General features: G+C 38.7%; 2 protein-coding genes across 14 annotated transcripts in view; both read left to right on the top strand.

Annotated features, from left to right (window-relative positions):
- Nucleotides 1-13,338, top strand: part of LOC140666998 (unconventional myosin-XVIIIa) — a 46,625-nt gene extending 33,287 nt beyond the window's left edge. For 6 of the 8 annotated variants that reach the window (XM_072894591.1, XM_072894594.1, XM_072894592.1 and 3 more), the window contains 11 exons: nucleotides 5,394-5,522; nucleotides 5,910-6,053; nucleotides 6,179-6,268; nucleotides 8,570-8,929; nucleotides 9,003-9,157; nucleotides 9,772-9,895; nucleotides 10,002-10,456; nucleotides 10,641-10,953; nucleotides 11,148-11,411; nucleotides 11,638-11,975; nucleotides 12,164-13,338. In XM_072894591.1, coding sequence (XP_072750692.1) covers nucleotides 5,394-5,522; nucleotides 5,910-6,053; nucleotides 6,179-6,268; nucleotides 8,570-8,929; nucleotides 9,003-9,157; nucleotides 9,772-9,895; nucleotides 10,002-10,456; nucleotides 10,641-10,953; nucleotides 11,148-11,411; nucleotides 11,638-11,975; nucleotides 12,164-12,170 — 2,379 coding nt within the window. In that variant the 3' untranslated portion in view covers nucleotides 12,171-13,338. Of the gene's footprint in view, nucleotides 1-1,169; nucleotides 4,620-5,393; nucleotides 5,523-5,909; nucleotides 6,054-6,178; nucleotides 6,269-6,357; nucleotides 8,287-8,569; nucleotides 8,930-9,002; nucleotides 9,158-9,771; nucleotides 9,896-10,001; nucleotides 10,457-10,640; nucleotides 10,954-11,147; nucleotides 11,412-11,637; nucleotides 11,976-12,163 lie in introns of those variants that run through there. The other 2 variants (XM_072894598.1, XM_072894599.1) reach the window with 2 other exon arrangements.
- A 6,531-nt stretch (nucleotides 13,339-19,869) lies between these two features.
- Nucleotides 19,870-25,767, top strand: LOC140667000 (facilitated trehalose transporter Tret1). 6 transcript variants are annotated; one of them, XM_072894605.1, is made up of 5 exons: nucleotides 19,870-20,239; nucleotides 20,310-20,530; nucleotides 20,998-21,071; nucleotides 23,889-24,006; nucleotides 24,112-25,767. In XM_072894605.1, the coding sequence occupies exons 2-5, from the start codon at nucleotides 20,446-20,448 to the stop codon at nucleotides 25,530-25,532; spliced, it is 1,698 nt and encodes a 565-aa protein (XP_072750706.1). In that variant the 5' UTR covers nucleotides 19,870-20,239; nucleotides 20,310-20,445; the 3' UTR covers nucleotides 25,533-25,767. The 6 variants fall into 6 exon arrangements, with proteins under 6 accessions (XP_072750706.1, XP_072750710.1, XP_072750711.1 ...); XM_072894609.1 differs by lacking the exon at nucleotides 20,998-21,071 and having other exon boundaries at nucleotides 19,878-20,239; XM_072894607.1 differs by lacking the exons at nucleotides 19,870-20,239; nucleotides 20,310-20,530 and adding an exon at nucleotides 21,571-21,922 and having other exon boundaries at nucleotides 20,537-21,071.
- Nucleotides 25,768-26,407: the final 640 nt, after the last annotated feature.

Genomic DNA, 26,407 nt, shown 5'->3' with positions numbered 1-26,407 from the left:
ATATTAGTCGCACATCTGGTCAGCGGCCGCATCATCGTCGCTCTTAATCGATTATATCACTATATACAGTTGACGAGCCTCATTCTAAATAGATTTTTTATGCGCATACAAAAAGACCGTGTTTCGATTTGAGAGATGAAAGAAACGAAGACACAATCGCTGTAACAAAATTTTTATTTCGCATATAATAGAACTTTTATACAAAGTAAGAAATCTAAAAAAAATTCTTAATACGTCATTTCCGTATTCACTGATTATTAGTGTAACGGGGGCTTTATCTCAAAGTAGAAAATATCTCATCTCACTGGAAATTAATGAAGAGCACAAAGAGAGTTGCAAAGGCTGTGTCGCGAAACTTCTTTTAAAACGTCAGCGCACGTGATGATTAAGAGAGGACCTCAATGTTTCGTTTCTGTCGACTGTGTCTTTAGACACAGACATTCGTTTAACGGGTGTTTTATCTCGAGACGAACGCGTCGTGTAATTAAGGAGAGGCAGAGAAGCGGTCAGGCTTGCGAAATGTGCTTTGCACAATATCCCTGTTGCGCGTTTAATTAACCAAGTCACAGCAAATTTAACGCGCCGTTTCTGCGTTTATTAGCATCTCTTAATGATCTATTTATTTCATAAGGAAACGTAATACTGGTGTATCAAATGAAGTAAAGTAAATTCAGTATTTATAATAAATTTTATCATTTATTTCAGAAATATTTCACAAATATTTCTATAATATACATATAATGACAAAATTATAATAAAATTATATAATAAAATTTCTATATAAATAAATTTTTTTATAAATTATTTAAATTTAATTATTTAATTCGGACATAAATTTTCTAAATAAGTAAAATCAGACATTTATCTAATTTTTAGTCTCTGTAAATAATTATACATAATTTTGAATCAAAAAGAATTAATTTATGTCTACAGTAACATTAAAAATAGTTTTTTAATATATATTATAAATTCACACAAATAATATATCGGTTAATCGAAATTATTTTATAACAAGGATTATATAACAAATGTTTTTTTTTCAAATTTTAACTGTTCTTATCTCGTTATCTCTCCTTAGAAATACGTGATGCAGAAAGAAAATTTTAATTTTACCGATATTATTCGTGTCGAAAATCGATACGATCTCTCGATAAATCGCAATATTACATTTCTCATTGTTACGTTTTTCGGTTTGTTTCGATTTATCGACGCAAGAAGACACGACGTCTCCCTTCAATGAAAATAATAAGGTGGCACCCGGGCATTAAACCGGCCGCATCTTCCTGCCAGTTGAGAGTTGCAGGCCGATGCGTTGTAACCGGCTTCTCAAGATAATCTGCCCCTTTCCCTTCACCAGTCCCTCTCTCGATTCTCTCCCCTTTATTTCCCTCACTCCTTCATCCCTCCCTCCTGTCGTCATCTCTGCCGTTCTCTCTTTCGCTTCTTCACTTCTGCCCTCGCAGTCGGATGCGTATACACTTTTACGCGGCTTTTACGGCACTTAGTCGCGGCTTGTTCTGTACGGCAGAGGAGAGGAAAAGGCTTCTTCAACGATCATTCATTCCGCAACGTATGCAAGTGCGAGAATTATCGCTGGTGTCAGTGATCGGGGATGCGCTCTTGAGGTGACAAGTGCGGCGAACAACCTGACTTTAATGACAAGCTTTTAGACTTAAATATACAATTTTCCGCGTGTGTGACTAGATATCTTTTATTTTTACAAAATACCTGTGTTTTTTTTATATTATCTTACAATTGAATTTGATATTTAGATAATCCTACGAGTATCAACATTTATATATTGTTTTTATATATTATATATACATATATACGTATGCGAATACGTATGCGTTTATTTGTGCGCGAAATAACAAACTGTTTAATGTTATGCAGAAATTTGCAAAGGACATTATTTGAAACGGAAATAATAGACGCTTATTATACACAAACAATGTGTATTTAAACTTTTCGTTAGAGTTCCACGTTTCAAAAATTGAACTGATAAACACTTTTTCTCGAAACATTACTGTATTTGTGTTTACCATAATCGCTTTCATCTTACTGGCTTACAAATGACAAATGTACACACATAAAAAATTTGTCGGTTGATTTTAGTGATTAATTCAAAACTGTGTTTAATCGACATTTAATTAAAAAGACATTGTGTTAATTTTAGGGAAAATACATACACGTCATTAATCTTTATCGAATAACTTTATAATCAAATTATAAAAGGGAAATAGTAAATGCTACGTCAAAAAGTAAAGTATTTGAATTAATAAAGAAAGGAAATAACACGAAGTTAATTTTTGTTGAGAGAAGATATTTGTAAACATACAAAAGTATACGTTAATAAATCACATCAGAAAATTAACTTTTAATTAAAGGAGGTGCATAAAAACTGCGATACATGACGACAGAACAAGATGATTTATTATAACAACAATTATTATAATAATTATTATAATAGCAATATAAAAATCTCGAAGAAAGACACTAGAATTGGAATACACTATTTTCGTTAGAAGTAACGACTTGTTTACTTCAATATTGAATTATAATTTGACCTTAGATTTTTTGTCAACATGTTTGATAACGTATCTAAATGCGTAACCGGCGGCGGTTCGCGTTTAGTTAAATCCAAGAGTAGTCCTAATGTGTCAAAAGCGACGCTTTCGTCCGCTAAAAAGCAAAATCAATCAAATCAGACAATGACAAGTCCCACGATTGCTTCGAACAAATTGTCTCGTTTGGCAAAATCATCGACGACCTCGAAGATATCTATCAAGACGCCTAACGACGCGATTAATCCACCACGACGTGCTTCTACTAATTTGGATTCTCCGAAATCTCGACTTGTGTCTTCGAAGACTCTGAAACGATCTCCGAGCGAAGCCCGACCGGATGCGGCAAAAACTATCTCGCCTGCTGCACGTAACGACAAGAGGAAAGTCTGCAAGTCGACCAGCTTGTCCTCCACATGTACGATATTAGAGGACAGAACGTTGCTGAAGAAAGGTCTCACTTATACGCCTGATAAGAGGCCTACGAAACCCGAGGTTTCGCAACGAAAAGGTCTGGATCGTTCGGTGAGTTTAAACTCCATGTCTTTGGATAGTCAAACGAGTCCTGCAACCAGTTCGCGTTGGGTTTCAAATTTCTCGGAGAGAAGATCAGCGGAAAAGGAAAAGAAGGCGGAATCATCGGGAAAAGGTCTAACGTTCATTAACAGATCTACCAGTTTGTGGAACGTTCGGACCCCGAGAACGGATAACAGTCAAGGCGGAAAGTCTTCCGGCACCTCCGCGAGGCTAAACTCGGTCTCCAGGCCGAGCAAGATACCGCTTCCGGCGACCCGACCCACCGGTCTCGGCCGATCTCTCGCCGATCTATCGCAAGTAGATCGCGCCGAAGAGACAATCGGTCAGATAGCGATCAGTTTCGAGCTTGATCTTGATGCCTCATCAAACGAGCGTATCTACGAGAATTGTCGCGAGACTCTAGATCGCGCGTCGAAGTTCAATTCTTCGAGGTCAACGTCGATGAGCAATCTCGAGGAGAGAGCTGCGCGATTGATGGCACAATTAGAAAACGATTTGAAGTCCAAGGAGATGAATGTGTCAGTGGACGTCGTGGATGTCGCTCCTTCATGTAGAACGGAAACTGTCTACGAGAATCGAGAGGCTCTGCGCAATGATAAAAATAATATTAGTATAGAGAAGTGTGACTTTGAGGATGATAAAAACAATGAAATATCGAGAGTTGATGAAAAAGTAAAGAAACAGAAGACAATTATTTCTAAAGATATGTCTAAAGATATTAATGTAAAACCAGAAAAGGATTTGCAAAATAGAGAATCTGTTACAAAAGAATCTAAATCGGATCGAATCGAAATCTGTGAAAAGCCGGATGAGTTTACTAACGAATTGAAGAAGAGCAAGGAGAATGTAAATTCCATTCAAGAGTTGAGGCGCAATTGGGAAAAACAGATCGGAGGAAATCAAAATACCGACGCAAAAACTATCCACACTGCGAATTCCGGAAGAATGACCGTCAACTTGTCGAAGGCGATTCGAATTGGGAACGACATCGTCGACGACGCGCAGGAGACGAAGAGGAAGCAGTGCATTGTCGGTAAAAGAGCCAAGGATATCGAACATCTGGTGAACTTTTTCAATTGTAAAAACATCGAAGCCGTGAAAGAGTCTCCGCGAGAGGTTCTGATTAAATCGCGATCCGTTGACGTTCCTGTCATCGACACGCCTGCCTTGAAGAAGAACGAGTCCAAGAGCGGGAACGAGTACAGTGGATACGCGTCGGATGGGAACTGTTCGGAGGACAGCGGTCACATAAGCAACGAGAACGAAGTGGAATGGAAGGAAACTATTGAGAATCAAGGTCAGAGAGAGATAAACGAGTTCAAGGGGCAGCAGTACTTTAGCAGGATCGATCGAGACGACGATAACAACGATATGAAAATCTTCGAACCGACGATCGTTCGCAGACTCGAGCCTGAAAAGAAGAAAGTCATCATTAATCGGAATAATTCTTTGATGTCCAGCAATGCCAGCAATACTGATAACTGTCGGGACGACAGATGCTCAGAAGATGGACAACAGGTCCGTGTCGAAAGATTACGATCTCGCGCGGTTGTTAGCTTTAAATACTAAATAATTCTCGGTAATTAAAAAGGTCGAGTGGATAATTAGGACGCGTTAATTGCTCTGCGTATCGAATCCGCGCTCGCGTTGATGTTACGAAAAGAATCGTGATTTTATAGAATTTATAATATATATAATAAAATGTTAATAGAGAGAAAATCTGATAGAAAATCGCTATTGATAGATTAAATCTCTTTTTTTTAAATTAATATTTTAATTTCACGTAAACATCGCTAGTTTACAATTAGAATAATTAGAATATCTCAAAATATAATATATAATATATATAATCGCCTCACTTAAGAATTCATAAGACTGCATTACATGTATAATTGAAAGTGTGCGTTAACGTAACTATATTAATGCTCAATACATTGCATAGTCTTATGTAAAAGTATCTAATGCAATCGAGAGAATGCTACGATGCGTCTTCACGCTCTAGTAGTTATACGCGTTTATCCTTCATTTCCATACGAGATGAAAGTAGCAGGAAACTATGCCATGCATATTTCAACATTTTCATCGTCCATGAACTCGAGTTTGATATGCAATTCTTCTTATACATCGTATACGTTGCCAGTTATTAATAGTTGATTATTCCTTTCGATAAATCGCGCTTGATTGAGATAGGATAATTAACAGTAATATATCATCGTAACAACACCAGCATTCTAAACGCCAATTAATATTCATCGATAAAAAGACTAAAGAAGCATCTATTCTTGTTCGCAGATATTCTTCAGATCGGGCACCTTGGAACGACTGGAGGCTCAGAGGGACGAGAAACTCACGGGCCACATCATTCTATTGCAGGCGAGATGCAGAGGTTATCTAGCGCGGCGCAGACTCAACACTTTGAAAGTGGGTCGCTTATTTTCTTCTCTTGCGAATTTGAAATATTCTAACGTAGTTATATTTAGAAGGAAAACTTTTCTGTTATGTATGAGAAACCGTAAACAAACAGTTTCCGCAAACAAGCGCTCATTTTTGCTCAATCAACGCAGAAATCGCAATGTTTAAAAATCGCAGTCTAATTTACATAATAGCTCTGAATTTTGTCTTAAAGAGGTCTTTTTTTTTTTTTTTTCTTTTTTTACTTGTTGAGTAGGAAGAAAAATAAAGTGTAGAAAAATATATGCTTGCATAACTTCTCACATTTCCGTCGTATCATTTAATTTATAACACTTTTAGTAATTAATCTATAATAACGATTTGCGCAGCAAATTAATAAATTATATTTTCTTACAGCTGCAAGATCTCGCAGTACGCTGCATCCAAAGGAACGTGAGGAAGCTGATGTCCGTGCGAGAATGGCCTTGGTGGAGATTGTACGTGAAAGTCGCGCCCTTGTTGAACGTTCATCGGACCGAAGATCAGCTGAAGGCACGAACGGTAAGAAACAGTTATCTATATACATATATACAATGTATATATATATATATATATATATATATATATATATATATATATATATGTATGTTATTATTATTTTCTAATGCACTTTTTGATTTCAATAGGAAGAGCTCGAGCTTCTCAAGGCAAAAGTGGAGCGCTTGGAGCAGGAACGTAATCATCTGAAACACGACAACGACAAATTAGAGGCGAAGGTGAGTTGCGACGGCAAGGAATTATAATCCAACGCGAATATGCATTTTTAGGTACAATTATGCAATGCTTTTCGCGAGGCTAAAAAATGTCTCGTGGCTTTTAAAAACATTATACGTGTTGCTGCTCTGCCTGCTACCGCAATGATTTCGCGTGTAACCGCGTGATGAGTTCTAATAGAGGCGCTCTCCAAGGATACATTAAGCCGAAATTGCCCGTTTAGGCATTCACGGCACGCACGCTGCGCAATTGGGTTAAGCACGCCAGACGGCTCGTGTCGAGCGTGTGCGACTATTATCGTGACTCGACCAGTAAACCGCACGCGTTACACTACCATTCTAGTCGCTCGCTAATGTATAAAAATGCTGAAACAGTCCGTGCATCCTTATAAGTTTCTCCAGAAAATACCTTGCACATACCTGTGTTAATAAGAAATAACTGATTAGTAGAAAGAGCCATCAATTAATGGCACTTACTTCTATTTACTAGTCATCAATGCAACTATTAAATGGCAATAAACCTCGCATCATAATTTCATTGAATGTCATTAATATGTTGGAATCTCCTTGAGCCATTTTACTACAGCCAGGCATTTTTTTTTTTATTTTTTTTTCTCCCCGTTTCTCTCTGTTCTATTTTTAGAAAAGATATAATTCTTAGATTCCCTGTCGAAATGCTAGAGTGTGTTATGTTCTGCCTTCCTCCTTTACTTTCGATACTTTTCTCACGAAATGTACGAACCTGGCAAATAGCCAGAATCGTCGTCTTGCACGCTTCTATTCGCCTTTATCTCCCTCGCTGGTTCTCTCTTTCTCGCCGTCTTCCCCTTAGAATAACTCGGAGGTGACCGCCTCCTCCAACAGACGCCTTCGGCAGCAAGTTGGCCGACCCAGGAAGAGGCAGTTGCATCGCGACTCCTTGCCGACACGGGCGTCTTCGTTGTCATTCGGCGTTACGCAATCCATCGAAATAATATAACGCATTTCAATCTCGGCTGTTAAATCAGCAGCGCAAATGAAGCTGCAAAGTACGAAGAAAACAGCGTGAAATGCAAATCTCAACGATTCTACCTCGGGAAATTTATTTAATCCATCGCTCGCTTCATGATTGGATTAATTATACACCGTACGAATATTCCTGAGTCAACTTTCCTGGATTAATCGTCAAGATGCCCTCCGTGCCGACAAGATACCCGGATACTTCCTCCCTTCCTCGCGATAATTGGCACTTGAACGCGTTGGAGACCACCAGCTCGGACGAAACGCTCGAAAGAAACGATTCGATGAGCAGTCTCAACGGTTTACCAAATTCACCCGATTCCGCGAAGATCCTGGCAAAGAGACCACCCTTGCCGCCGCATTTCAACTATCACAAGAGACCGTCTAGCAGAGGCCATGTCGCTGGCAATTCGAGTGTCACAATGCGAAGTCCTTCTCCTTGCAGCATTTCCTCCAATGTCTCTTATCGCGCCAAGTCCTTATCCGCTAGGATGAGGTCGCCGTCCGTCGCTTCTTCGCGAAGTCGTTCTCAGTTGGACTCGCCCAACTTTTCGATTCCACCACGGAGAACGTATCCTCGCGAGAGCACGCGATCGCCGTCGGTGGAGAATATTCTGCCCCAGGAACAAGCTCCGGTCGTGTTCGACGCTAGTCTCAACTTCGTCCTGGGTTGCGAACGGCAACGAGTAAAACAATCCTTTCGACCTACCGCGTCTCACTTGGAACCGTCCACCGCTTCGTCGTATCTCTCCTCGAAGATCTCCCAGTTTTTGAAACGTACCGATCATATCATGGACGAGTGGAGGAGCCTCGGTCACAAGGACGAGGCGGACGACGAGATTAGTTTGCCACATATGCGAGATAAGCCCCGCGGCGTAATCGGAAGGAGTCAGAGCGCTACGAATATCATGATACGCGGTTATCAATATTATAGTAGAGCAAACAGTGTAACAAAGAGTCCGTCGAGGCGCTCCTTGTCTCGCGCTTCGGAGGACGCCACTTTATCAGAGGGAATGCAGGAGGTAACAATGCAGAATATAAAAACGATGGCTTCAAATTTTCAAATTTAAGGAATAATTAGAGACCACGATAAAAGTTCTCTTTCAAAAAATTTTATATCATTATAGATTTAAGTTTTATATGCACAATTTATTTTATTTCAATTTCGGACATATTTAAAACTAAAAAAATGTAAAACAGAAAAAAAATCGTATACGTAATCGTATATGATGATCTACAATATCCCTGTAATATCGCGTGTCGCGTTTGATTTCCTTATGTAAGATATGCGTTTCTCTGTTCAAGCTGAGCGAGATGACCGCAGACTTTGCCGAGGAGCACTCTACATCGACATTAGCAGCGGAGAGGATTGATGCCGAGACATCGGAACGTCTGCGACTTGAGCGAGAGTTGCAAGATGTAACCGAGGCTAATAAAAATCTTCAGCAGACGACCGAACGTCTGGAGATGGAATTGTTATACGCGAGGGCTGCTGATTTGAACGGAGTAGCTTCCGATGGCGAAGAAGGCGAAGACGGTGGTGTTTACAGGCAACGGTATGAAAATGCCATCCGGGAACTCGAGTTCACGAAGAGGAAAATGGCACAGCAGCACGAGGACGATCTGGAGCAGCTTGTGGGACTCAAGAAGCAGCTGGAGAAAAAGGTACGTCAAGAATTACGTTCATAATCACAAACAAGCATCATCATCATCATCATGTTCTTGTTCTGTCAAACAGTTGGCCGATGCTTACGAAGAGGTGGAGGAGCAACGACAAGTCGTCGGACAGTGGAAACGACGAGTTCAGAAATTGAACGGCGAGATGCACGATCTGAGATTGCTGTTGGAGGAACAGACTGCTAGGAACAACCTCCTCGAGAAGAAACAGCGCAAGTGAGTCTCGTTGCGAATGTGTCAACAAAGTTAGGCAAAATAAATTGTGCACTTTGTCGCGCTTTGAGATACAGTGCCTCGCAGGCGCGTTTAATCCACAGTTAATGGTCGACGAGTCGGTGTCGGGTAGTAGCTCGCTCTATTCTCATTTCATTCGCGGCAACAAGTGTCTCTGGCACCTCGCCAGGCCAGTAACGCCACCCGATCTACCCTGCCAGCGTTCACCGACGTGTCCGGTGCGCCTGCAAATCACGATTGACCGTTTGCGAAGATAGCTTCCTGTTAATCTAAATGCAGCCCGTGTCCGTTGCCGGTTAAAGCCGATCTCGTTACAAGCAGCGAAATTGGACTCTCTCCCGAAATACAGTCCGTTCTTTCTAATACTTATTTTATAATGTTTTCAAGTAGTTGATTAACTCTAACGCATTATCATGTATCGAATTGTACATTATAGATATGAGAATATTTTTTACGGTTAAACATCGTTAATATCATATCCCAAATACCTTTTAAATTTTTTAATTTTTTTGTATATAAATAATGTAAAATTACTATGTTGTAATATTAGAGTTATTAAATCTTTCTTATTTAATCGTTGTAATAAATGCATTTAGATTTGATTCGGAAACTCAGAACCTGATAAATGACCTCAGACAAGAGAAAGCACAGCGTGAAAGATTAGCAAGAGAAAAGGAGATTGCGATCGCGGAAAAATTCACAGTGGAGCAAAATCTGAGCGTGAGTATATTTTTCTTCTTATCTCTAATTTTTCAGTTTTCTCAGCTTTAAATAGATGAATGTGATATCGCGTATATATCTGCATATATTATCATTTTTATAACAGGACGCGAGACTAGAGATTGAACTAAAGGAGGAGAGACTTCGTACGTTGACCCAAGAATTGGAGGAGCTCACGTTCGGTGGCAAAACGGAAGAGGAAGTCGCGCAGCTGAAGAAAGCGAAACACGAACTGGAGAAACGCGCCAAAGATCAAGAAGAGGAGCTGGATGATTTAGCTGGTCAGGTGCAGCTGCTCGAGCAGGCGAAACTTCGGCTGGAAATGAGCATTGAACAGCAGCGTAAGGAGATGCGCAAAGAGATGCAACAGCGCGACGAGGAACTGGAAGATGTTCGCGGAAACGCGCACAAGAAAGTTAAGGCCCTCGAGTCGCAGTTGGAAAACGAGCACGAGGAGAGGACGATTCTTTTGAGGGAAAAGCACGAATTGGAACGTCGTTTGGTAGCTCTGGAGGAGCAAGATCGAGCTGATCGCGCGGCAGAGGCCGAGACTATGCAGAGGTGAGTGTCAAAAACCTTGAGCTCGCTGTTCTTATTTATTTAACTCTGTTCTTCATCTAACAACAAAAAAAAATTAAAATATTAAACAATGAAATTTAATAATAAAAATAACTAAGATTAAAATTGTTTTTATTATTTTTAAAATAAAAATAATTTAACGATTATTGCGTGTATAATGAAACAGACTGAAGAGAGACCTGAAGAGGACAAAGGCCTTGCTCAGAGATGCGCAGACGATGCTCGAGAGATCCAAAGGCGATTCGACTGGCAAAGCCGCGCTGCGTCAATTGAAGAATCAGTTGGAAGACGCGGAATGTGCTCGAGCAGCGGCGATTAAAGCAAAACAGGCGTTGGAACAGGAACTGAATGAAACGCAAGCGAGTCTGGAGGAAGCTATGCGACATCGTTCCGAGGCGGAAGAGCGGGCTAATGCGGCCAATCGCGAACGGACGGAACTGTTGTCTCAGTTAGAGGAGAACGAAGAGGAGCTTGCTGAGGTATATTATTTTGTTTTGAGTTCTAAAAGAACAGTAAATTAAAGTTAAAATAATTAATCAATTATTATCAACGTTCGCGAAATACTACTGTTAAGATTTTTCGAATAATAATTGTTTTTAAATTTATAATCATGACATAAAAGTTGTATGAGAGTGAAATGATTTTGCATATGCATCTTATTATGATTGTAAAGGTTTTGAAAAAATATCGAACCGCCGTGCAACAAGTTTCCGCGGAGCAAAGCCAATTGCAAGAGGCACAGGTGCAAATTGCCGCACTCGAGGCGGAAAAGTCATCGTTGAAGGACCAATTAGCGGAATTGGCGCAACGATTAGAATCAGTGGAGCAACTTGGCGATCCTACGGCAAATAGTCTTGCCACAAGACGTTTGGAATTCCGAGCCAAAGAGCTCGAAAGCAAGCTTGAACTGGAACAAACTACAAGAGCGCGTTTAGAGGTATTGTCAAATTAGCAAACTCATATATAATTGTCAAAAATCATGTATTTGGTCACAGAAAAAATTGTGTAAAAATACCGATATTTAAAAATATTATTATATTATATAAAAATATAATATATATATTATAATTGCGAATATGACATGTAACTTGTCAAAAATTAATTTACTCTGAAAAGTTAATTTTAAATTAACTGATGTTAATTATTTGCTTCTGTTTTTACAGACGCAAATAGCACGGTTGAAGGAAAGCGTAGATAAATTACAGACGGAATCAGCCTTACTTAGAACGAAGGAACAGACTGCTCAAGACGCGGCGAGACGACTGCAACGATCCTTGCGCGATGCACGTGACGAAGCCAGCGCGGCAATATCGCGCGAACAGGAGGCCCTACGTGCTCGTCGCGATACAGAGAAGTCTTTGGAAGCTGCAGAGGCTGAGACCAAAGTGGCCAGAGATGATCTCAGATTGGCGTTACAGAGGATCGACGATTTGCAGAGCGCGATTCAAGGTGAACTCGACTTGGACTGCAGCGAGGAAGCCACTAGCGAAAATAGTGACAGGTAAGAGGAAAAAAAAGATTGGGAGGAAACGAGGAATATGTGAAGTGTATAAAATATAATAATCAAAAATATAAAATAATTATAAATGTAAGATTTTTCTTATATTTTATATTTACATTTACTAATCGTACATTTAATAATTTTTGCTGTTTGATTTAATTACAAGAAAAATTTCTTTCTTTCCGTAGTGATTGATCCGAGCCGTTATCGGACCTCGAGTCCGATCAAAACGACGAAGGCACAACTGAAACAGGATCAATGGATCAGGTAATGGATGGACTTTCGCATACCGAGACATCGAGCAAAACGTGAATTCGCCCGTATACCATCGAAACTAACATGAAAGTGACAAACTAGAATCATAGTTTGGAGAGACGAAAGACTGGTGAAGTGATTATGAAGGACGGTAATAGGTCGAAATCGCGATGAACTTTAATCGTGCTTCTTGGACGACGCTACTAGAAGGGTAGCATTTTTTTTTTCGCTGTCGTAGAGAATAAAACTACCGTGAGAGTGAATAAAACTAGCGCGAAGGCTAGTCGTTGAATGACGAAATCAAACTTATGAATTAAAGTTGGACAGATGGATCAAGTTAAAGTCACTAAGCTAATAACTGTGTGACTACACGCTTTCTTTCTGCGGGCGATGATAAACTTTTTTAGGTGCTAACTATGTATAATTCTCAGAAAAAACCTCGATGTCGTGGCTAACTTTGCACCTCGTCGCTGGTCGTGTGTCTGCGGTGCTATTATCTTGTCAGTTTTTCTTCTTTTTTTTTTTCTTAAACCGACAATGACAACGACATCGTCCTTTTCCAGTCTTCCACAGAAATTCGAGCCATTTCTTCATAAATGCAAATGCAAATTTTGATGAAATTGCGCGCATTATTGCCGAATAAAAGTCGAAATACATCCGACAAAAATTAGTATTAAAGAGCATTTTTAATACAGATGAAATATATATAGATAAGATATAAAGAAAACTTTATATCTTTTTATTAAAAAGGTATTAATAAGTATTTTGCAATGAATTTTGCAAAGGAATAGATTTAAAATTTTTTCGATTTTAATATCTTTGTCACAAGACTTCACTTTTTGTAGGATATTCGTACTTTTGTTCGACAGCGTAGATATACACCGAATATTTTCTTATGTAGAATTAGCTCGGGAACAATCTTTTACATAGGAAAGGACACATTGTACTTTTTACTCATGCAATCCTTACTATCTTCATATTTGTTAAAAAGAAAGGAAAGGAGCACGACAGAGGAACGCGTGCCACGACTCGATTTAGGGCTATGGTTTCGTGTAAGGATTCTCGTGTAACTTATTGCTTTGTAAAATGCAGATCTCCTATTTAATTACTCAGAAGTGTTTCTTCATCGTGTCCCGTATTCTGCAACCATCCCAAATATCTTAAAGTTTAATCGGCAAAACGACAAGATGAAAAGTCCGCGAGAAGGAGTCGCAAAAGCAGAAACAGAGACGAGAGAAGTAGCCAGCGCGAGTTAGTTATCAAATTAACCATCACACATAAACCGACCCACGCATACATACATAAACGATCACTCGTCCGCCTTCGACTTTTCCCTTTGAAGAGCTAAACATTGATTTCCCGCGAGACGGGTCCCGTTCACCAAAGTTTCGAAGTAAAGTTAAGCTCTTTTCCTTCTGTTCACCGCACTCTCGTTCCCTCTCGGCTCTCCCCGTCGCACTTGTGTTTCTTCATCACTTCTGTAGTCAGACTCTACCTCAGTTAGATGCGTAAAGCGACGAGCGACAATTAAATTGCGACCAAGTTACTGTCGCTTCCACGACAAGAGCGAAGACAACGAAGATAGATGTGCCATTTTGACGAAACCCTTCTCTTCGTGAGGTAAGTCCTGCCAAATTTATTACATAAATCACGAAAGTAATTAAAATACGATGGCGTCGCGCGCGATTTTAATATATTTTTATTAAAACGATTCGAACGCTTGAAATTTGATTTATTCGTATAATATGAAAGTTTGCATTGACTATGTAAATCTTTTTACTTTATCGATATATTCACTATTGTACAGATATTGATTTTAATTATTTGACTTTATAACATACTTTTGTAATATATATGCTCGGCTTTTATTATTAGTAATGTACACGTATATTACAAGAGAGTAAAAATGTAGTCTCGACATGGCCCCTCATTAGAGATTATGTTTTATGCTTCCATTCGCGACTAACTACATACTCCGATAAATTACAGTGCCACAGTGAGTTAATGCATAAACATGTGTGTGTTGGGGCCACCGTAATCCTCGCTATTAGCAAATCTGAGAAGAAAGGTAAATCTAGTTAGCGCTTATTACGAAGAAAATGTAGAAAAAGGAGAAATTATCACCAAACATACAGTTTCCATTTCAGTATGCTGTATCTTTTAGAGATAACTTTTGATAAAATAGTTGAAAATATATTTAGCAGAAGTTTCATTAATAACATTAATTATGTACGGTTTTTATAAAATCGTGGAAGCGTACTTTAAAAAAAGTTTTTTTATCGACATAATATAACCTCGTTGCTCTAATTTTAATTCAAATTTAATTATTGTTTTAAAAATTTATGAAAAAAATAGAAGCAAAAATTTGCTTACATCATACGGGTTATTAAAAAATTCAACTTTGAAATAAATTAATTGAACAGATCGATTAACTTGGCTTTTGCTAATTTATCGTTATATATATATATATATATATATATATATACATATACATATATCTCGCAATTGATTTGCACCTATTCATCTGTGAATTGCATCATAGCCGTTAATCCGCACATTGAACAGAAAGCAAGAGTTGCATGAGCTTATGCGGGCTTAACATCTACCACATTTTGCAGCTTAGCTTAGCGACTGCCAATTCTGTGAATTTCTGTGTGTAAATTGCAGATAGTTTGTATAAGTTGTCATTGAATGGCATACAACGAGATTATAACCAGTTCATTTGATGATGCGAACCAGCTTTCTAAATTAAAATTTCACGTTTGCACAAGACCAATAATGATTGACAGCTATATTAATTAACTTATTATTATGAAAATTTCAGTATTAATTAACGTATAGATAGTAACAGCTGTGCACATTGTGATTAAATACAACATAAATAAACACAAACGGTTTTTATTTTTATATCGTTTCAAGTTCTGCGACTGAAAAAATATTTACACTTTTAAATCAATTTTTTGCATGTTAAAGAGGATTTATTAAAAAAAACTAACACTCCCGCGATTTTTTTATAAAGAGCCACAAATATCCTAAATAAATGTTTTACGCACCAATGGCTCTTCACAAAGCTTTATCAACAATTCGTTCTAATTTAAACTTTAAACAACGAAGCTTTAAAGTACCAAAAATAGATTCAAATACTTGCAAGCATGTTAGAAAAAGCTATATTTTCGTAAATAAAACCATTAAAAATTTTAATATAAGAGATATATGTGTCTACGTACTTACGACGAGGGATGACTCTCATTAATTCTCGCCGAACAATTCATGAGAATTTAAGATAGTGTATATACACTATCTTAAATTACTGTATATATATGTAATGGATAATGTACATGTAGCCGGCACTACTAATGAAAGAGTTAATTCTTTTTTTTCTTTATTTTTTCTGGTTTTTGAATTTTCGAAACCATGTAAAAACTGTAACAAGTAGAATAATTTTAGGCGACTTATAATAAAATAACAAAATTTTTTTAACTAAAATATTTATTATTGCAAACAAATAATAATTTAAAAAAAAATAAAAAAATGTGCATAACTTTATGATATATATACATATGTAGGGTGACCATTAATATTTAATGGAATATTTTTACAACTGTTATGATTCACGTGACACAAAGTCGATATGAATCAGGGATTACCGCAAACTGTGTCCTATGTACGGCAAGCGTGTTACATGTTACATACGTGTTATACATAGCGCCTCATGAATTTTTCATTGCGAACATGTAACCGTTCGCGGGCCCGTGAAACGTCAAAAGTCATTGCTCTTGTTGGGAGATCAATAAGAGGGTGAAAAATCGCGCGTCTCGAAAAGATTAATGTCTTACATAATCCGGCATCGGCGCTGATTTATTTCACGTAATACGACGTGTGGCGCACTCGTTATGGCGTCCTAGTGCCGCGGAATCAAACGTGATTCATCTGAAACCTGACCAAGGCAAAATTCATACCAATGCGAATTTAATCAAACCGACTTCTGTACATTTTTACGAAGGAAACCATAAATCTTACAAAAAATCTTTTTCGATATCTACTTTTTTTAGATTTCGATAAAACGTTATAAATGACCTATTATATGTACAAGAAGATAATAAATATATACATTTCTCTCTTCTTTGATTATCTTTCATTCTTTGATATGGAAAAAAGGGATTTAATGGATGTCTCGCTGCTCCGGATAGATAAAAATGAATTTATCAGTGCAACTGAGGTAAAAAAAAAAAAGATTAAAAGAACGCAGGGATTGAAACGTCGATATTTCATCGAATTCGTTATACAAGCTTTGGGTGTCACTCTGTATTTTGCGACATAGTGCTTTATACACTCAATGCGCAGAATATATATCGAGGCTTTCATAACATAGAGGCGTACTCTTAATTTTTTTTTTTAAATAAGAAATATTAAGATATATGAAAGCTCTATCCACGCTTTTATAACAAGCTGCGTATTAATTGACCTAATTATGGAAATAAATACAGAAATATTTAGACGTATTCTCCTATATCAAATGTGAATTTTAAACCGTTCTTTTTCATAAAGTTACGATTTCTAACTGACGTCCCTGTGAAACTTTCGATATGGAAAAATATATAAAACGATAATATGTGTGAACTACAGGGAAAATGAATAAAAATAACTTCCATAAGTTATTATACGAATATTTATAACATTTTGGACGAACAATCTGTAATTGTTCGCATAAAAGTTAAATGGACCGCGTCTTTTTTTTTCTGCGACATAAATCGTTATAATCGGATTAATCGTTTGGTCGCTGGATGAAAAAACTTTTCAGATTTTTCCACGAATATATCGTGGAAATATAAAGAAATATTTTTACTATCTCAATCGAAAGTGTTACCACGTTATTCTCTTTGTTCTTTTCTCTCTGCGCAATAACAAAAGCGCAATGTTTAACGGACAAGCAAATAAACGTATGCTCTTTGACTCGAAGCGTGTAAAAAAAAATCAAAAGGAACGGTGGAGGATGGGGTCGATATTTTCACCAAGCCCGTCTCGTTGAGCACAAACGTCGTGCGCGCTGCTTTAAATTTTAATTACACCAAGCGGGGCAGGTACTCGCATTTATAAAGGCGACATAATGAGCGCGCGAGCACGCGGGCTCCAGGCGACACCGATTAACCAAGGATTACTTTAATTAACTTTACGTTTACGGGGGAACGAACGCAGCCAGTCGATGCCAGCGAACGCTGCTCCTGCGATTTCTCACCGAGGCCGGCGCGAAGCACGTGACGTTAAAATTCGGAGACTCTCCGCTTCGTGCAACTGGCATCGGAGCAATCGGTTGTGTTGAACAGAAACAGTTAAGATAATGACAATTTACATGATTACAAGGGACACTGGCTGAAGCAATTTGTCGCGAAATGCATTAAGTCTGGTGACTTGCCATTACCTTACTCAAGAGAGAGATGAATAGAAAGAGAGAAAGAGAAAGAGAGAGAGAGAGAGAGAGAGAGAGAGAGAGAGAGAAAGGAATGGACACTTGTTTAGTACGAATATCTCTCAAGACGATAACGTTGCGCGAGGCGCGAGGTTGTCTGTCACTTAGAGGTAATGAATGAAATAAATCTGAAAGATGGCACATAAAGTAATGATGCATAAAACTAAAGGTGGAGTAGATATTACTCTATTGTAATAAGAAAAACCAATTTAATTAATTTCAGAGTTTAAAATTATTTTTCAAAAACCACACATATACAAATTTTGTTCACGCTATTATCGCGCGTTTGTGTGTTTTAGAAAACAGAAGTAAACAGAAGCGTATCAAGAAAGCAACTTTTGTAATTGTTTGTAAGTCATTTAAGAGATTCTTATGCAATTCTCATTATCATGATACTTTTATCTTACTAACAAGAAGATAGAGAAATCATTTTAAATTCGTGAAAAAAGATTCTATATCTCAAAACGATTAGTTACATAGTGATAGTAATTAGGAAGATAGTATTCATAATAAGTCAAGTTATGAACAAGTTCTGAAACGCAATAAATCCCTTCGATGCATCGTGCGTTTATTTTTCTCGTTATTGAATCACCGAAAGCGCACGATTAAGACTCCGGATCAATTGATTTCTTTTTTCATCGGTAAACGTAAAAAAATGACCTTCGTGGCTTTTCGGCCAATTACTTGAAAGTAATGCAAAGATAAAATTTTTATCTCGCGTAATTCAAAAGATAAACGATAGAACTAATATAAATTTTTTTAATCGATTTAGAATCATGATTTTATGTAATATTTATTTCGTGATATAACGAATTATAACGAATATAAAATGTATCATAATACTAACAATTGTGCCGAGAAGATTAGACTATTTAATTAAAGATTTAATAGTAATATATTCGACAATTATTTTTTATTAAAAAAATAAAATTATTAGAAGCATATATGTATATTCATTAACACGTAGGTTATACTCAAGCAATCTTTTAACGATTCCACATTATTTGAATTTATATGTGATTATTTAAATCTATATAAATGTAAAATATGTCATTCATAACTGTTTAAATCCGAATCGATGCGGTTGTCTGTGGAAACATTTTTAACAATTCGATGAGAATGCAGTCTGTTTACAGATATAAATTTCTATCACATTTGAATTACTCGTGTATTTGCCAATCGAAACCAAAGCTTGCATAGGAATTAATCATGAAACAAGCGCAACGTGACGTTCGCTTCTCGTTAATAATATGTCAAGCCTGATCCATCATTCCTCTTATGATTAATTAAGTTGACACACATGTTGAATGACAGTAGGTCTTATTAGTTACAAGACGTTGTAAATTGCATTATAACAACTTTCATATTTATAATTAAAACATCTGTAATATTAGTAATTTATTTTGCAAAGACAATTTAGTGCATCTTAAATGTATAAACTGTTCAAAGAAATAATAATTATTTATGATAAAAATAATATTAAAAATATTATTATTATTAAAACATAAATTTTTCAAACCAAAATCTTAAGTTTAGTCTTTTAAATTTATCCTTCTCTAAAATACTTGAAATTTAAAAGATGTTTGCTATTAAAAGTTATATGTTTTTAATTGAAATTAATCTACATCTGTTTGATTATGAATATTCACGGTAAAAGATCAAGTTACTTGACATTTTTGTGTCACATCGCAGATTCCTATGAATCATCAGAAGCTGCAAAAGCCGCAGCTTTGAAACGTGAGATTATCGTGGCTCACGCGTATTCCAAGAGAACCGAAACTATCCGCTCTGAAACGCAATCAGCTTAACTCTGAAACGCAATAAATCCCTTTGATGCATCGTTTGTTGTTCTCGTTATTGAATCACCGAAAGCGCACGATTAAGACTCCGGATCAATTGATTTCTCTTTTCATCGGTAAACGTGAAAAAACGACCTTTGTGGCTTTTCGGCCAACTACTTGAAAGTAATGCAAAGATAAAATTTCTATCTCGCGTGATTCAAAAGATAAACGATAGAGCTAATATATATATTATATAAAATAACACAACAAGCTAGTGAGAGAAATCGCTGTAATTTTTATCTCTCTCAGACGTAATGCTGGAAAAAAATTTTCTCTTTACGAGTTTACGACTCCGCGATTGTTCTCGGTTTCAACAATGATAAACGAGATTGGAATAGATCGAGTTGCGAGAGTCGATCGAATAATTGTCGCAACTCGCCACTTGACATCTCTCACTGGTGCTAATTAACAGTTATATTGCTTGTCGTCGCGGTTTGTTTGAGAACGCATATGGTAAGCAGACAAGCGACATGACGAAAGCTGCGGCGCATCTTCATGGCTGTATGAAGGGAGAGAAGAAGGGGGCAAACATATGGACTCAACATCGTCGAGATAGCGGTGAACACGCGAATGATAAGGGAACAAAGAAGGCATTCTAGGATGTCCTCTTCGTGCCTAGACGATAAGTCGCGCCTTCGTTAGAGAAGAGTAACCGCCTGTGGCTCCTCACGTTATCGTCAGTTAACGAAAGAAGAAAACCCGTAAGTCTGATTGTTATCTATAGAGCTGCTCGTATAATTGTACCGGCTTGTAATTAACAATCGTATTAAGGCCAATTGGATGGCACGAGGGCGGTGATGGGTCGTCATCTGTACCGCGGCTCCGGACTTAATTATGAAATAACAGATAAATAGATCTCTCTAGATCTCTTGAATCACACACATCGATAAGATCGTAACTGACTCCGATGTCGGCTCGAGAATTCGAATTCCGAAGTCACCAGTGTCTGTTTGCTGCGAGCGGTGAAAACATCGAGAAAGCCGAGGTTGCATGTAAGTGATAAACGGCCGCTGGTTAATCGCGACATTCGCGAAACTTTCGCGGCGACGCTGCTCTCAGGAAATATAAAGCCGCGGAAGGAAAAGAAAACAGTGAAGTAATAAAAACAGGATTAATTTTTATACTTTTATGCGTCAAAGTGCTAAGTGTTACGTGCGATTGCGAACATAATACCATTGACAGTAATTTTCTTGAGCGCGCGATTTTTCCGGAATAAATTGTAAAAGAGATATTATTTGTAGCTCTTTTGTATAAAAAATTGTAAAAATATAATAGTAATTAATAGTAATTAATAAATTGTTCTTTCGGAAAGCTGCGATCACGCACGAACGTTGGGAAAACTAACATAAAAAGCGACATATATTACAAAAATGAAGATATCAATACTCGGATGATCTGAAATTAAAGGCATTTTGATAAAACTTGAAGAAAACTACTTGTTGAATTCATTGCATTGAAGGCCGCAGCTCCGGAATCGCCAGGAAAAATAGGACAGCCGTTCCATTCTCGTCTCACATGGCTACGATTACAAATGTAAGCGACACAGTTTTGTTCGCGCTTGCTTTTCACAGTTGCAATGCGCCGTTGCTCTGATTTCTCTCGTTATCGCGTAAACAAATGAAATTGAAACGTTACTGCCTATCGTTAATTTAATATTCAGATAATTAATTAGCGTTTATTATTAGTTATAATCGTACGACTATGTCGGGCATATTGGATCAATGATTTTCGATAACTGTTGACCATATCGGAATATTATAACACAATATTGGGTAATAATCCATGACAAATCTTCCTCGAACATTTCTGTAATTTTGTTGCGTGAATATGTGACACAGGTTGCGATGGCAATTATCGTCACATAATAATCGTCGCATTTACTATAATGTAATCGATTAGTATTCAATAATCAAATTTTAGCGCTTAGATTTTGTTTATCAAATTCTATGGCTTCTCTAATTCAAGAAAATCATTTACACGAATTGTTTCTTTATATTATCGCTCAATTTCATCATTATCGCTGCAATTGAAGGATCATCAACCGATAACCTTTGCCGTCTGGACGATTATAAATATCGCAATTAATATGGAAATGCGGAACATGCAAAGAGTGAGTGGAAAAAAAAAATACGACGAGAGGCAATCACACATGTATATGCGAGTGTGAAAGCAGATGCGATGTCGGCGCCTGCGCATTTTCCAACGTATCCGGTTCCACAAACACGGTCCAAAGTTAATACCGACGAAAACATGAAAGTGGTCGCCTCTATCGAATCTGGGACAGAGGAGCTGGTCGATCGTGGCACGTTGTATTTAGATCGCGGGTTAGCACCGTTTAAAGGGATCGGAGCGGAGGAGGCATGACTGAAACGATGGACCCGTTGGTGAGTATCGATCTCGCGACTCGTTCGCTTCATCAAAATTGAGACATTTGACATTCTCGGGATTCTTGATACGGCATGCCAGATAAAATCTGCTCCGATTCTGAGGTTATATCTGCGTAGGCGTGCGCAGCACGCGTACACGTGAACGGCGTTATCACGCTTTTATGGAAACGTAACGCGCGTGCACGCATGCGCACGTGATGCACCGGTGTCATATATCCACTAGCAAACCTTGAAATTTTTCCCTATTTTTTTTTTTTTTTTTTTTATTTTTAATTGCAGATGCGTGAAAAGGTTGGTGATCCAGTAGCGAAAGTCTGTTTAGGCATTTTATAATTCCAAAGAGAAGTGTCATTCATATACATTGATTCACTTCAAATAAAGTTGGAATCAACAAACGAAATGTATACACTTGGGATTCCTATTATTTATTAAATATATTTTGTAAAATTTAATCCTTATATCACATTTCAAGATTACAACTCCCGGCGAATTAAAGTTGTAGAACTATTCATCAACGTAAAAGTATCGCGTTTCAAACCAGTACTTGAAGTCGCTCATGCGAAACAAGAAATTCAATCCATATTCATCCATACGAAATGAAAAGTATTTGTCTAAATATGTCTTGGCTGCAATTAGTTCTCTAAATATATTTTGCATTATATTGTGCGACTCAAAACTGGAAATGGAATGATTCAGCACTTAGAGAAGAAGGCTAACGTGCGTTCAGCTCTATCGCCGTGTTGTGTAATGCCCGAATCACACCAGATCGGCGATTGCATCTGCGTTCCACTTGAAAAATAGACAGACGGCTTAATGGAATCGCGAATCGCAGTCGCCAACAACTGCTTTCTGATTGGAAGAGACAATTGTAGACGCAAACGCCAATCGCTAGTGTGATTCAGGCATAACGAGTGTTATGTACTCTGTGTGTTCTTCTCCATATTACAGGCGTTAGATATACGTGTATGTCGATATATTTATGATATCAACATGCGATCTCGAAAATAAACTCGAGGCAGTTTCGTCCAAAAATGGGTGTTCCGTTCAATGCTACTTTCCGGCACCTCGCGGGTAAATGCGTGCGATGGCTCCGAAAAGCCATGAAGAGCACAAACACTTTGGTTAGTAGTAACGGAACGAAAGCTAAGACATGTTCACCATTTGCCTCGCTCGCTCGCTCGCTTTTCCGGCCTCGCCGATGCTCTCGCGTGTAGTAAACTATCGCGATAAGTCCGCCTAGCTACCGTTACGACTGATGAGATCCTGTCTTAGATTGCGTCGCTAGTAAACACGCAAACACGCAGAAGAGTGACGTATCGCTTCGAAAATAGTAACGCGCATGTGCACTCGATCAGCGATTTTATGGTGGCGCTTTGTTCAATCGGGAAACAGGAAACCTGGAACCGCGCTTTGTGAATGTCTCCTTGATGCATCATGTTTATTTGGCAAAAAATTTAGAAAAAAATATTCCGAAACAGCCGGCTGTTGACAAAACCGAGGATAATTTTTCCGCAGCTTTCAATTTAATTTCCGTAGATTATTTGATTTCCGCGATATATGTCCGAGTTCTTCAAAAGGAGAATGCGGTTTCTATTTGATTCCTTGCACACTACATTAATCACTATCACCTGTTGCTTCTCACTTCGCGAAAGAATTCTTGCATTCCGTCACGCTCAAGGAGATGCATCCGCGAGTATCACGTTTCTGTATTTTGATTCAATAATAATAATCGAGCTTACTCACGAAAATATTTAATAAATCATATTGGCAGAAAAGTAACGGTTGATTTATTATCAATAACTGCAGCAGTCGCAATATTTATAATTTCAAAAAAAACAATGGAATCTAATTTTCGCGCTGAGCAGGAAAAAAGCTACGTTATTTATGTTTCAGTTTAAGCAGCTTCATACAAAGCTTCATACAAAGCAGTTTTCAGCCCGGCTAATCTTTGCTTTCATTATAGATCAATGAGCTAAAGGAGGGCGAGCCGAAGGAGGAAATCGTGATGCAAGCCTCGTCTTCTCAGGACAAACGTCACAACAAACACACACAATGGAGGCAATGGCTAGCATGTATATCAGGTTTGCATCATATTTCGTGCAGTATTAAACGTGTTTAAAAGTGACACGTGACGATCAATTATTTAATTAACGCACCACAATTTTTTATCAATCTTCATTTCACAGCGACTCTATCCATGGTAGCGGTCGGTACTGTTTACGGATGGACCACCACGTCTCTCTCGCGACTCACGTCCGGCGGCAGCGACGTTCCAGTGAAAATCACCCAGGATGAAAGCTCGTGGATCGTATCACTGACAGTAATCGGCTCGATGATCGGTCCTTTCCTCGGAGCGGGCCTTGCCGATCGATATGGCCGTAAGAGATCTCTTTTGTTCGCCAGCGGCTTTTTCATCATCGGCTGGACAGTCGTTTTCTTTGCACAAAGCGTCGTGGCACTCTACATCTCGAGGATAATCCTGGGCATCGGCGTGGGTATGTCGTACACTGCCAATCCGATGTACGTGTCGGAAGTAGCTGACGTCGGTATCAGAGGTGCTCTCGGGACTCTAATCTCTGTGAACGTGTTCACCGGCTCCTTACTGACGTGCAGTATCAGTCCCTGGGTGTCTTATCAGGTTTTAGCCGTTATACAACTCGCAATACCTATCCTCTTTGTGGTCTGCTTTTCCTGGTTTCCAGAGACTCCCGCCTTTCTCGTAGCCAGAGGTCGCAGAGCGGAGGCCACCAGGTCTCTGGCGTTCTTCAAAGGAATCCGCGATCGTGACGAGGCCAGAAAAGAGCTTGAGCACGCTCTGCGTAACAATTTTTTCGAGGATGTTTGCGACAACGTCCTGGCTACCGAAACGCGAACGGAACCGGTTAAGCGCAGCTGGATTGTCAAGCTTAAGCTAATGCTATTGCCCAACAACATCCGCGCTCTCGGCATCGTTCTCGGTCTCATCATGGCACAGCAACTTAGTGGGAACTTCAGTACTATGCAGTATCTCGAGGTACTCTTCAAGAAGGTGGCCATCGGCATCGACTCCAGCATGGCTACGGTACTCGTCCTCGCAGTCGGTCTCGTCTCGTCCGGATTATCAACCGCGACCGTCGAAGGCGCGGGCAGACGCCCACTGTTAATTGCCTCCACCCTAGGCTCTTCAATTACCCTGGCGATCCTCGCGGTATATCTTATGTTGGACGGACGAGGTGTCGACATGTCCTCGGCGAATCTTCTTCCAGTCATCGACGTGATCGCCTTCCAGGTGGCCTTTCAGATCGGGTTGGGCACGTTGCCAAGCGCCTTGATCGGCGAATTGTTCCCCACCGAAGTGAAGGCATTCGCCGGCGCCATCGTCACCATCTTCGACGGCGTTCTCGGCTTCGCCGTCTCCAAGCTGTACCAGGTGATCGGCGACTGGCTGGGCGCCGACATCGTTTACTACTTCTTCGCGGCTTCGTGCTTATTCGCATTTATAATGGTGATATTTGCCGTGCCCGAGACCAAGGGTCGGACGTTCCGCGAAATTCAGGAACTTCTGAGAGGCGGCGGCAAAAAGGTGGAGGACGTTGAAAGTTCACAGAACCAAAATAACGTGGCGTGACAGAGAGAGTCGTGTCGCGCTCCAGGCTGGACGCGGCGCAAATTCGCTTATCTAACGTCATCGAAACGACGTACTTTGAAACGGCGTTTACTTATATTTACTTGTATATATACATATAGTATCTTTGTATATGAAAGACGAGTCGCTGAAGTGAAATTGTCTTTACCCCGCGGCTTGCGTTCTCTAGGATTTTTCTCGCAGCTACTATCGAGAAATAAAGAACTTATTAAACTTACCCTTTTTATAAATATACATATAAATCCGTGCTTACCCACATAGAGTATGTTATTCTTTCAAATGCGAGTATTCCACTAGTACTTTCACGATTATGAGGTCTCGTTACGAGTTTTACGTTTATTTATTAAAACATTGCTCCAGAAACACTATCTTTATATATAGCTCTTCTTTCTTATTTTCTTTTCTCTTCTCACGTGGAATGTTACGCGGGTGGGATATTTAACGAGACGTCAGACTTCAGAGTTGTTCCTCGTGCACATACAAGATAAAATATTTAACTAAGGGCAACTGGGAGAAAGATGAAAATAAAAAGGACTAGCAAGTAAAAATTTTTTGCGTAAACGCCGCATCTCTTATACAACAGCGTAGAAATCGTAAGAGTGGCGGTTAAACATTGACATAAAGAGAGAGGAAGATCTGTGCTTAAAAAATATTTTGGGGTAAAAAAAATAGCTGCTTCCAGGTTCCAGGTATCATTGAGAGTACATGCTTTAACATATTTTCACATGCAGCCATTAATTATTGTGCAAAGTAACATTTTCATATATTTTCATATACTGCTTTTTCCTTTCATATTCTCTTCTTCTGTAGTTATAATTCTCGTGTAATATGCTCTCTCTCTCTCTCCCTTCTCTCTT

This window comes from Anoplolepis gracilipes, chromosome 6 (genome assembly GCF_047496725.1).
Source record: "Anoplolepis gracilipes chromosome 6, ASM4749672v1, whole genome shotgun sequence".
In the NCBI taxonomy this organism is placed as follows: domain Eukaryota; kingdom Metazoa; phylum Arthropoda; class Insecta; order Hymenoptera; family Formicidae; genus Anoplolepis; species Anoplolepis gracilipes.
This window is presented reverse-complemented; position numbering and strand designations above follow the sequence as displayed.